Below are 12,037 nucleotides of genomic sequence, written 5' to 3' on the forward strand. Positions count from 1 at the left end.
TGGGACATCCTTGCATTTGGGCAGAGCCTCATCTGGTGAAGCTCTCAGCCCTGGCTGGCTCTACTGCCAGAGAAACTTCCCAGCAAGTGTCCTTCTCCTTGGACCTCCTTCTCAAGGGGACCTTGGACCAAGCTGGGTCCCCTCTTTGACTGAGGGGGAAGCCTGCTCCGTGCTAACGCCCCCTGACTCCGCCAGGACACCAAGGCAAAATCCTTCCTCTGCAGTCAGGAGAAATTTGGCAAACGAGATGAACTTTAGATGGAGCTAAACCCAAATATTCTCTAGCAGCAGATTTACTCAAGCTAGAAGTCATTTTAGTTGGCAGCTCACTTAATGCAGCTTGATACTGAAATTCTTCCCAACCGTATTTCTGTCTACTTCTGAAGAATACCACGTGGCACAGCATCTTCATTTTTTTTCTAGAGTAGCAGATGAAAAAATTGCAGAAGATCACGTCTCAAAATCATAGTCAAAATCTTTTTGCTTTTATTCTATTTAATGCTTAGTATCTGGAAAATACAATAAATAATTTTTCAGTCAAGAACAATCAGATGTTATGCTCAATAACAAAATGTTCAAAGAGGATGTAAAAATAAATTAATATCTTACTATTTAACTTCAATGACAAAGCAGGTCTCGGTTTCAGACAACTGAGAAATTTACAGCTGTGAAAGATAAATGAACATGTTCTGTCTTTCCGTAAACATGCGGCTATCATTATACATATATATACACTTATATGTATATGTGTGTGCCGGCAGCAGAAGGCAGAATTGGGCCTAGATCTTACAAAATGGTAGTTTACAATTGACATTCACGTGTGTTTATTTTTTTAACAAATAGAACTGCAGAACATTCATGAATCATACAGTTTTCCAAATCCTGCAACTGCAACTCATATGAAACGTTAGCTTATAAAAATTCATCACTGTACAACCACTTTTTTTTTTTTTTAAAGTCAGTGTCAAAAACATAAAAAACAGCTAATTTATTAAAACGGATATATTGTTTAAGTGCTGAGGTTTGTGTTAGCTTTTTTTCTGTTGTAAGCACAAGAATCTATTACAACTAAAAAGGCAAAAGTGGCTCAGAAAACATCAAACTCTCCAACAATGTACTCGTAGCTTCACTAACACTTAATCTGACGCTATAGGGAACTGAAAAACAATGTAAACACAATGAGGTACAGAGACCCACGCACCTTCCCTCACAGCTCTGCAAACTCTGGGCCTCATCCTGCAAACGCTCCTGGCTCCAGAGCTTCCTCCCTCCCAAGGACGGTCCCACCCAGCCCCACTGCAGCCCCCCCAGCCACCCCCACAGCAGCAGAAGGGGTCCTGGGACCAAACACATCGAAAGTGCCTCAGGGTTCAACTATGTTTTGTTGCTTGAGACTTGAAAAGGTGAAATAGCTTCCAAAAAGTCTTATAGAAATACTCCTTTAAAGCTCTTAGAGGTTTTCTATTTCAAGGTAAATCTAATAAAACATTGAACTGCTTTTAAATTAGGCAAAGAGCGTTTGCTCTGCTTTTTGTAAAAAAGCAACGATTTTCCTTCGCTGTAAGATACTTTACACGTCTTCAGTCCCTCTTCCCTTTATTTTACAGAAAGTAGAGAGGCAGAACCATTACGATTTTAGTGGTGCAATCACCTGTGGAGTTCGGAAACAGCCCTATGGATTTTTTATGATGACACTGAATCTTAACTTCATCCATTTTTGCAAGTCTTTCCCCCACACCCCCACACCCCCAGTTTGTTTTATTCTGCTTCTTCGCTCTTCTCAGAACCACCTCCGGCTGAATGATCTGCCTCATACTTTTTATCAAGAGCATCTTCAAAGGCTTTGGCGCTGCAGTCGTAGGTTTTACTTGTAGATGCCGTATGTGTCCGAATGCGAGCTCCTGGCTGGTACAGCTGCATGGCCGGGCGGTCCTAGGAGGAAGGAGAGTAACAGTTAATGCCCCAAAAAACCCGCCTGGGATACACATGTGGGATTGTAAAGCGATGGATGTTCGTGAAAAAAGTAGATTTTGTGTTAAATCACTTTACATTTCAGAAGAGCCAGGAAAAAAAAATGGAGTGTGATGAAAATTGACTGCGTACTTAGGATCTGTCTTGTTTATAACACTATTCTTGGGAGCCAAGCACTTTGAATAAATTAAGAAAGTTGTAAAAATTGAAGATCCTATGACATATTTGACATAAACAAGGAGAAATACTGCAGACAATCATCAATATTACAATATTACAGGTAAAACTCTGAAAAATGTTGCTACCTTCACTAGCATCAACTGTGAAGAACAACAGCCTGCACACTTGCAACTCTGCAGGTGAATGACAAATATTAAATATAAGCATAAAAAATAAGACAAACCAGAGAACAGTTTAGCAGGCAAGAGCTATAAAATTATCCTCAGCTGAACTTTACCAATGTATAAGTGTTCAGTGTTCTTCAAATCATCAATCATTACCACAATTTAAACAGGAAATGCAGGTTTGAATTATAAATATCAAAATAAAATTGCACAGTTATTGCTCCTCTTCATCGTGCCTTCCCTAATAAGTCTGAGAGTGGGGAATTCACCCACTGATAATAAACAAGGTAAATAGGATGTGAGCACACGCAGGCTTTGTGAATGACCCAATCATGCACACAATGATTTGGTCACTGGAAAACAGGAGGAGGAGCCAGTTTATAAGGAAAAGACACCTCCAACGTGCAAATGGTGACGTCCCATAGCTCCTGAGAGCAGCTTTTATTCTTGACATTTCAATAATGAAACATACCATTCAGAAACTCTGCTTCAGAAGTCTTTTCCCAGCAATATTGCTCCTCTTCACTGTGCTTTCCCTACTGAGTCTGAGAGCGGGGAATTCACCCACTGATAATAAACAAGGTAAATAGGATGTGAGCACACGCAGGCTTTGTGAGTGACCCAATCACGCACACAATGATTTGGTCACTGGAAAACAGGAGGAGGAGCCAGTTTATAAGGAAAAGACACCTCCAACGTGCAAATGGTGACGTCCCATAGCTCCTGAGAGCAGCTTTTATTCTTGACATTTCAATAATAAAACATACTTTTCAGAAACTCTGCTTCAGAAGTCTTTTCCCAGTAAGAGTATTTTACTCCCACATACACCAGTTTTCAATGTTATGAAAAAGCAAAACCTGAGCTTTTTGACCAAAGTTAAGCTTAACAAAATGGAACAGCCTATTTTAAGACAGTGGCAGAGCACTGAAATTGTCCCACATCAAACCATATTAATTTGAAGTCATTCTGGTCTTCTGTTCTTTCATTATTTTTTTCTTATTTCCAATATGTATTTTCCCTTTTCCTTTCTTTTTCCTTCACCTTTGTTTTTGTTGCTCCACTTTTTTCTCCATCTCTTTAGCCCAGATATCAAGATTCACTACCGGGCCATACATCTAGATCATCCTAGTTAGTGCTTTGTAGAATGGTATGAAATGCATAACGTACATCTTTCTACATCACAAACAGCTGCATAAAACTAGATCCTCTGACAAGTAGTGCCCATTGGAAAGTTAATGATAAAGGGTCCAATCGATTTTTCCTATCACAGACTCTTTACCTCGCAGTTTGTATGAAAGCTAGCACAACTGTTACTCAGGCTGGAAATTTCCCATTTTCTAATTAATTCCTACAAACTTCAAAAAGCAGCTCAATCTCTGCCTAAAAACTTGGCATTGGCATTGTTAATTCTATAGTTAAGTTGGAAAACTCAGCCCCTAACTCTTATCTATGTGATAAATACTCTAAGGAAAAAAAAAGTCATCAGACTGGAAAAAACTTTCCTGATATGGCTTGTTCTGTTTAGGGAACAAATCTAGCACTTGAAGCGTGGACTAATCCAGAGACTCAGTGAGCTACCAGAAATGCAATGAGTAGAAATAAAAGGGAGACAGGATCAGAAGGGAGAGAGTTCAAGGAGGGTAACAAGGAGAGCCACCTCCTCAAAAGACTCGGGCACATCCATGAAATCAGCCAGCCCGAGAAAAATGATGCCCATGTCTCTGGGAGACAATAAGGGACAGCTCGACTACACACCCTGCTACAGGCCCCGCGTCCACTGGCTTTGCACCTGCTCTTTCCTTGACAAAGACCCTGAAGACAATTTGTCCTGACCAAATGACAGCCTTTTCGTACTGGCAGGTGGACAATACTGAAGAATTTGCACATTCACACCCTCTGAATACAATGCTCTCTATCTAAGTCCTTACAGTTCCTCTACTGAGCAATGCTTGGCCAATCCATAATATCATTACTTTATAAGCTGGGTAATGGAAGTACATTTTTTAAAGACTAGCATGCCACAGTTTTTAAATTTCATGACAGACCAGAAGTATAACAATTTTTAATATACTCATAAAATACAAGGCTTCCAAGAATAGCGTTCTAAAAATGCTAGGGTTGAAAGGAAGACAGAAAGTCTTCTATATATTGTAAATATGAAAGAGCAGAGACCTGCAACCTTAACTCATTTTAACTGCTGTTGTCCTCTGGTAACAACAGGAAGAAGTCTGAGTTTTACTGAAAACGAAATAAAGAATTGCTTTTTTTTTTTTTTGAAAATGCATCTTTATGCTGAGTTTGCAAAAGTAAAACCTGTGATCTCGAAGCGTATTTAACTAATGAAAGATTATCCTAAATGAATAAAAGAACCTTATTTCTTATGCGCTCCTTTTTGGATGCCATGTCATCACACTTGTCCTCTTTACCCAGTTTGTCTACTGCCTCCACAGTGAAGCTGTAGTTGTAGTTCCCTTTCTTTCCTCTGTCTGGGTTGTATCCTTTCCCCCATTTCAGCTCTTCTTCATTCCTTCTCACAAACTTGTCAAACTCATAGTGAGCTCTATGCTTTCTGCCATCATCCAATCGATACCTTTGTCTTTCAGGTTCTTTTTCTCGAAATCTTCTCTCCAAATCTCTTTGCTCTTTGTCACTATCATTTTGTGACCTAAGAGTACGTATAAAAAGAAAGAAAATCCAAGCAATTAACAGTAATTAAAAGCTGCTGAAGGATACAAATGCAAAGCCTTCCTTTGAATTCAACAGTGTTTAGATCAATTGTATGGCAAGGCTGTTTTCCTTCTCATTAAAATGGGGTTATGTGCAAACTTGCTCTATGTCTCATCCATGTATATCCGGCCCTTGACTAAGCATCAGCTCAAAACAGCAGAGAAAGCTTTACAAGCAAAATTGGACTGACTCAAGAGTATTTTACTCCCACATAAACCAGTTTTCAATGTTACGAAGCAGCAAAACCTGAGCTTTTTGACCAAAGTTAAGCTTAACAAAATGGAACAGCCTATTTTAAGACAGTGGCAGAGCACTGAAATTGTCCCACATCAAACCATATTAATTTGAAGTCATTCCGGTCTTTTGTTCTTTCATTCTTTTTTTCTTATTTCCAATATGTATTTTCCCTTTTTTCTTTCTTTTTCCTTCACCTTTGTTTTTGTCGCTCCACTTTTTTCTCCATCTCTTTAGCCCAGATATCAAGATTCACTACCGGGCCATACATCTAGATCATCCTAGTTAGTGCTTTGTAGAATGGTATGGAATGCATAACGTACATCTTTCTACATCACAAACAGCTGCATAAAACTAGATCCTCTGACAAGTAGTGCCCATTGGAAAGTTTATGATAAAGGGTCCAATCGATTTTTCCTATCACAGACTCTTTACCTCACAGTTTGTATGAAAGCTAACTCAACTGTTACTCAGGCTGGAAATTTCCCATTTTCTAATTAATTCCTACAAACTTCAAAAAGCAGCTCAATCTCTGCCTAAAAACTTGGCATTGGCATTGTTAATTCTATAGTTAAGTTGGAAAACTCAGCCCCTAACTCTTATCTATGTGATAAATACTCTAAGGAAAAAAAAAGTCATCAGACTGGAAAAAACTTTCCTGATATGGCTTGTTCTGTTTAGGGAACAAATCTAGCACTTGAAGCGTGGACTAATCCAGAGACTCAGTGAGCTACCAGAAATGCAATGAGTAGAAATAAAAGGGAGACAGGATCAGAAGGGAGAGAGTTCAAGGAGGGTAACAAGGAGAGCCACCTCCTCAAAAGACTCGGGCACATCCATGAAATCAGCCAGCCCGAGAAAAATGATGCCCATGTCTCTGGGAGACAATAAGGGACAGCTCGACTACACACCCTGCTACAGGCCCCGCGTCCACTGGCTTTGCACCTGCTCTTTCCTTGACAAAGACCCTGAAGACAATTTGTCCTGACCAAATGACAGCCTTTTCGTACTGGCAGGTGGACAATACTGAAGAATTTGCACATTCACACCCTCTGAATACAATGCTCTCTATCTAAGTCCTTACAGTTCCTCTACTGAGCAATGCTTGGCCAATCCATAATATCATTACTTTATAAGCTGGGTAATGGAAGTACATTTTTTAAAGACTAGCATGCCACAGTTTTTAAATTTCATGACAGACCAGAAGTATAACAATTTTTAATATACTCATAAAATACAAGGCTTCCAAGAATAGCGTTCTAAAAATGCTAGGGTTGAAAGGAAGACAGAAAGTCTTCTATATATTGTAAATATGAAAGAGCAGAGACCTGCAACCTTAACTCATTTTAACTGCTGTTGTCCTCTGGTAACAACAGGAAGAAGTCTGAGTTTTACTGAAAACGAAATAAAGAATTGCTTTTTTTTTTTTTTGAAAATGCATCTTTATGCTGAGTTTGCAAAAGTAAAACCTGTGATCTCGAAGCGTATTTAACTAATGAAAGATTATCCTAAATGAATAAAAGAACCTTATTTCTTATGCGCTCCTTTTTGGATGCCATGTCATCACACTTGTCCTCTTTACCCAGTTTGTCTACTGCCTCCACAGTGAAGCTGTAGTTGTAGTTCCCTTTCTTTCCTCTGTCTGGGTTGTATCCTTTCCCCCATTTCAGCTCTTCTTCATTCCTTCTCACAAACTTGTCAAACTCATAGTGAGCTCTATGCTTTCTGCCATCATCCAATCGATACCTTTGTCTTTCAGGTTCTTTTTCTCGAAATCTTCTCTCCAAATCTCTTTGCTCTTTGTCACTATCATTTTGTGACCTAAGAGTACGTATAAAAAGAAAGAAAATCCAAGCAATTAACAGTAATTAAAAGCTGCTGAAGGATACAAATGCAAAGCCTTCCTTTGAATTCAACAGTGTTTAGATCAATTGTATGGCAAGGCTGTTTTCCTTCTCATTAAAATGGGGTTATGTGCAAACTTGCTCTATGTCTCATCCATGTATATCCGGCCCTTGACTAAGCATCAGCTCAAAACAGCAGAGAAAGCTTTACAAGCAAAATTGGACTGACTTTTGTGCAACTGTTGTAGAAGGCCCGTTCTTCAGCTTTTATCCCTCTTTGCAATCCCATAAAATAGTTCCCCAATACTCTTCACATAAACACGTGCTGCTTGATCAGCTCTTGTGGCTTGAGGTGACTCACGTCAATGAGTATTGCTTTGAACAGGACATTCAGGGCCCAGGGGAGTTGTGCAGGTATCATGTATCAATTTGTAAAGTTTTATGACTCTATTTAACAAAAATTATTCACTGATACTGCAACTCACGGAAGACATTTGTGAAAATGAATACTTATGTTCCAGGTTTTTGTTTATTGTATCTCCAAGTAATTTAGCCTACCTTTGCATATTTTATTTAGGTGAAAGACCTTTACCTTACCACAACATAATACTTAATTTCTGCTATGTGCAATGGGTTTATATTATAAAGACTATTAGTTTGCAACATTTTGCTGCCTGTCTGATACAATTTTCAGCTCTCTTATTCACTTCACTGTTCCCGTTCAGCAAGCGGGTGCTTCTCTCATCCAGCCAAACTGCAAATAATGAAGAAAGATGACAGAACAGATTGAGCTTTGAAAGAAGCAAATACAGGCAGTTTCTTTTTATATATTACATATGTATAAATACTTGAAATTGAAACAGGAAAGTTGCTTTTAAGAAAAAAAAGTCATCACACTGGAAAAAACTTTCCTGAGATGGCTTATTCTGTTTAGGGAACAAATCTAGCACTTGAAAAGGAAAAAAAAAGTCATCAGACTGGAAAAAACTTTCCTGATATGGCTTGTTCTGTTTAGGGAACAAATCTAGCACTTGAAGCGTGGACTAATCCAGAGACTCAGTGAGCTACCAGAAATGCAATGAGTAGAAATAAAAGGGAGACAGGATCAGAAGGGAGAGAGTTCAAGGAGGGTAACAAAGCGTGAACTAATCCAGAGACTCAGTGAGCTACCAGAAATGCAATGAGTAGAAATAAAAGGGAGACAGGATCAGAAGGGAGAGAGTTAACGTCTCAGCTGTCACAGACAGCGGAATCAATCGCAATTACAGAGACACTGCACCTGTAGCATAGATTTCAAGGAGGGTAACAAGGAGAGCCACCTCCTCAAAAGACTCGGGCACATCCATGAAATCAGCCAGCCCGAGAAAAATGATGCCCATGTCTCTGGGAGACAATAAGGGACAGCTCAGTTTTCAAGGGGTATGTGGCTATAAGTTGTTTTGTTTCAGATTTAATATGGGTATTCTAGACACTGGCTCCAAGTCCTAGCAAGCTCGACTACACACCCTGCTACAGGCCCCGCGTCCACTGGCTTTGCACCTGCTCTTTCCTTGACAAAGACCCTGAAGACAATTTGTCCTGACCAAATGACAGCCTTTTCGTACTGGCAGGTGGACAATACTGAAGAATTTGCACATTCACACCCTCTGAATACAATGCTCTCTATCTAAGTCCTTACAGTTCCTCTACTGAGCAATGCTTGGCCAATCCATAATATCATTACTTTATAAGCTGGGTAATGGAAGTACATTTTTTAAAGACTAGCATGCCACAGTTTTTAAATTTCATGACAGACCAGAAGTATAACAATTTTTAATATACTCATAAAATACAAGGCTTCCAAGAATAGCGTTCTAAAAATGCTAGGGTTGAAAGGAAGACAGAAAGTCTTCTATATATTGTAAATATGAAAGAGCAGAGACCTGCAACCTTAACTCATTTTAACTGCTGTTGTCCTCTGGTAACAACAGGAAGAAGTCTGAGTTTTACTGAAAACGAAATAAAGAATTGCTTTTTTTTTTTTTTGAAAATGCATCTTTATGCTGAGTTTGCAAAAGTAAAACCTGTGATCTCGAAGCGTATTTAACTAATGAAAGATTATCCTAAATGAATAAAAGAACCTTATTTCTTATGCGCTCCTTTTTGGATGCCATGTCATCACACTTGTCCTCTTTACCCAGTTTGTCTACTGCCTCCACAGTGAAGCTGTAGTTGTAGTTCCCTTTCTTTCCTCTGTCTGGGTTGTATCCTTTCCCCCATTTCAGCTCTTCTTCATTCCTTCTCACAAACTTGTCAAACTCATAGTGAGCTCTATGCTTTCTGCCATCATCCAATCGATACCTTTGTCTTTCAGGTTCTTTTTCTCGAAATCTTCTCTCCAAATCTCTTTGCTCTTTGTCACTATCATTTTGTGACCTAAGAGTACGTATAAAAAGAAAGAAAATCCAAGCAATTAACAGTAATTAAAAGCTGCTGAAGGATACAAATGCAAAGCCTTCCTTTGAATTCAACAGTGTTTAGATCAATTGTATGGCAAGGCTGTTTTCCTTCTCATTAAAATGGGGTTATGTGCAAACTTGCTCTATGTCTCATCCATGTATATCCGGCCCTTGACTAAGCATCAGCTCAAAACAGCAGAGAAAGCTTTACAAGCAAAATTGGACTGACTTTTGTGCAACTGTTGTAGAAGGCCCGTTCTTCAGCTTTTATCCCTCTTTGCAATCCCATAAAATAGTTCCCCAATACTCTTCACATAAACACGTGCTGCTTGATCAGCTCTTGTGGCTTGAGGTGACTCACGTCAATGAGTATTGCTTTGAACAGGACATTCAGGGCCCAGGGGAGTTGTGCAGGTATCATGTATCAATTTGTAAAGTTTTATGACTCTATTTAACAAAAATTATTCACTGATACTGCAACTCACGGAAGACATTTGTGAAAATGAATACTTATGTTCCAGGTTTTTGTTTATTGTATCTCCAAGTAATTTAGCCTACCTTTGCATATTTTATTTAGGTGAAAGACCTTTACCTTACCACAACATAATACTTAATTTCTGCTATGTGCAATGGGTTTATATTATAAAGACTATTAGTTTGCAACATTTTGCTGCCTGTCTGATACAATTTTCAGCTCTCTTATTCACTTCACTGTTCCCGTTCAGCAAGCGGGTGCTTCTCTCATACAGCCAAACTGCAAATAATGAAGAAAGATGACAGAACAGATTGAGCTTTAAAAGAAGCAAATACAGGCAGTTTCTTTTTATATATTACATATGTATAAATACTTGAAATTGAAACAGGAAAGTTGCTTTTGACAGTCTGCTCCTATTTTGGGAATCAGCAGACAGAATCAGAGAGGATGGAGTTTTTCTAATGGTGTAGTGATCAAATAGTGATACGCTTCTCATTTAGAATGGTTTAGTATCAATAAAAGTGTATCTTTCAATATCACTTTCGTTTTTTGTTTTTAAATAAAAGAACTGTGAAAATTGCCAGCCTCTGCCATGAACTTGGGCATTGGTGGAACTGCCAAGACAAGGGAAGAGCTGGAGGTCAGCAACAAAACCCGAGTGACAGGTAAATCACTGAGCATTTCACAAGAGTGTGCTTGTGTCAGCAGAACACATTGGCCAAGTGGCAGCAACGTCTCAGCTGTCACAGACAGCGGAATCAATCGCAATTACAGAGACACTGCACCTGTAGCATAGATACATATATAAAAAATACTATTTCAGTTTTCAAGGGGTATGTGGCTATAAGTTGTTTTGTTTCAGATTTAATATGGGTATTCTAGACACTGGCTCCAAGTCCTAGCAAGGAGCACGACCTTCCAAAATGCCACAGAGAGACATCTCAGTTTGTTGCTGCAGCATTGCCTGGTACCTGTCTCTTGCCCTGCCTGTTACTGTGGGTGAGGAAGGAGTGGATGTGCCTGTAGGCAGGCAGGTGACAGGGATACAAACTCCACTTCAAGAGTGATTAGAGTAACTTTCTAAAATTCAGTCACAGCAAACAGGCAGGCAGGAGTGGAAAAAGCAGGGTAAGCAATTACAAAGTATAGGCAGTAGAGAAAGTTACAGAGCCAGAGAAACAGAGAGCAGAAGTGAATGGAGGAATAGGGAATGGAAGCATACTTCTGCTTGGTATAGTTTCAAATCTGGATGTGACCAGGTACACTAACGCATCTGCTGAGGTGTTAATTTGTGGCAGAAAGCTATTGCTATTCAGCCTTTAAACACGGTTTCAAAAAGGCAATTCAGTCTCCTGCACACAGAGTTGGAAGTTACAGTTTATTACTGATTTCTAAGTCAGTGACAAAGTAGTTACCAGTTTAATTCTTGATTCCGCCGAAATAGCTTATAGCTTGCTAGCTAATCACACCCACTAATAATCATGATGAAATGAGCACTTGGAAAGACAAATTAACACTTACTATACCCACATAGCCAGAAGTATTCTGGTTGACACCTGGAAAATCTACATTAATGCCTTATTATGCTTGCAGGATCAAGAGTAGAAATGTTATATGGCACACCAAAGGCTTAATACATAAGAAGCCTTATTAGCAAACAATTGCCTTGCCCCTGCAAATGTTTCTGTTGCCCCTGTTCTGTTTCCTTTGTTGAAGAACATCAATGAAAGTGTTGCTGAATATTTTCAATTTCCATTAAAGAATAGGAAGTGGAATTTCCTATTAGCATCTTTCAGGACACACTCAACAGACTGAACACAGAGCCCACGTTTGAAGTCCTTCGTCAGAGACAAAAAAAGATTAATAATGCATGTAGGATATTACTGGTGAACCATTTCTTCAATTAGCAAATTTAGTGTTTTTATTTTCCACTGTTCAAAGTTACTATTCTTTATTTTTCTATTTGCCAGTAGGAGAACATTTGCAGCTTCTGCACACTTTTCA

General features: G+C 39.0%; 1 protein-coding gene across 3 annotated transcripts in view; it reads right to left on the reverse strand.

Moving 5' to 3' along the window:
- Positions 1 to 463: 463 nt before the first annotated feature.
- UPF3A (UPF3 regulator of nonsense transcripts homolog A (yeast)) overlaps positions 464 to 12,037 on the reverse strand; it is a 32,023-nt gene continuing 20,449 nt past the window's right edge. For 2 of the 3 annotated variants that reach the window (XM_014944180.1, XM_014944179.1), the window contains one exon: positions 8,629 to 9,535. In XM_014944180.1, coding sequence (XP_014799666.1) covers positions 9,223 to 9,535 — 313 coding nt within the window. In that variant the 3' untranslated portion in view covers positions 8,629 to 9,222. Of the gene's footprint in view, positions 1,933 to 8,628; positions 9,536 to 12,037 lie in introns of those variants that run through there. The other variant, XM_014944178.1, reaches the window with a different exon arrangement.

This window comes from Calidris pugnax, unplaced genomic scaffold (assembly GCF_001431845.1).
Source record: "Calidris pugnax isolate Ruff unplaced genomic scaffold, ASM143184v1 scaffold69, whole genome shotgun sequence".
NCBI classification, from domain to species: domain Eukaryota; kingdom Metazoa; phylum Chordata; class Aves; order Charadriiformes; family Scolopacidae; genus Calidris; species Calidris pugnax.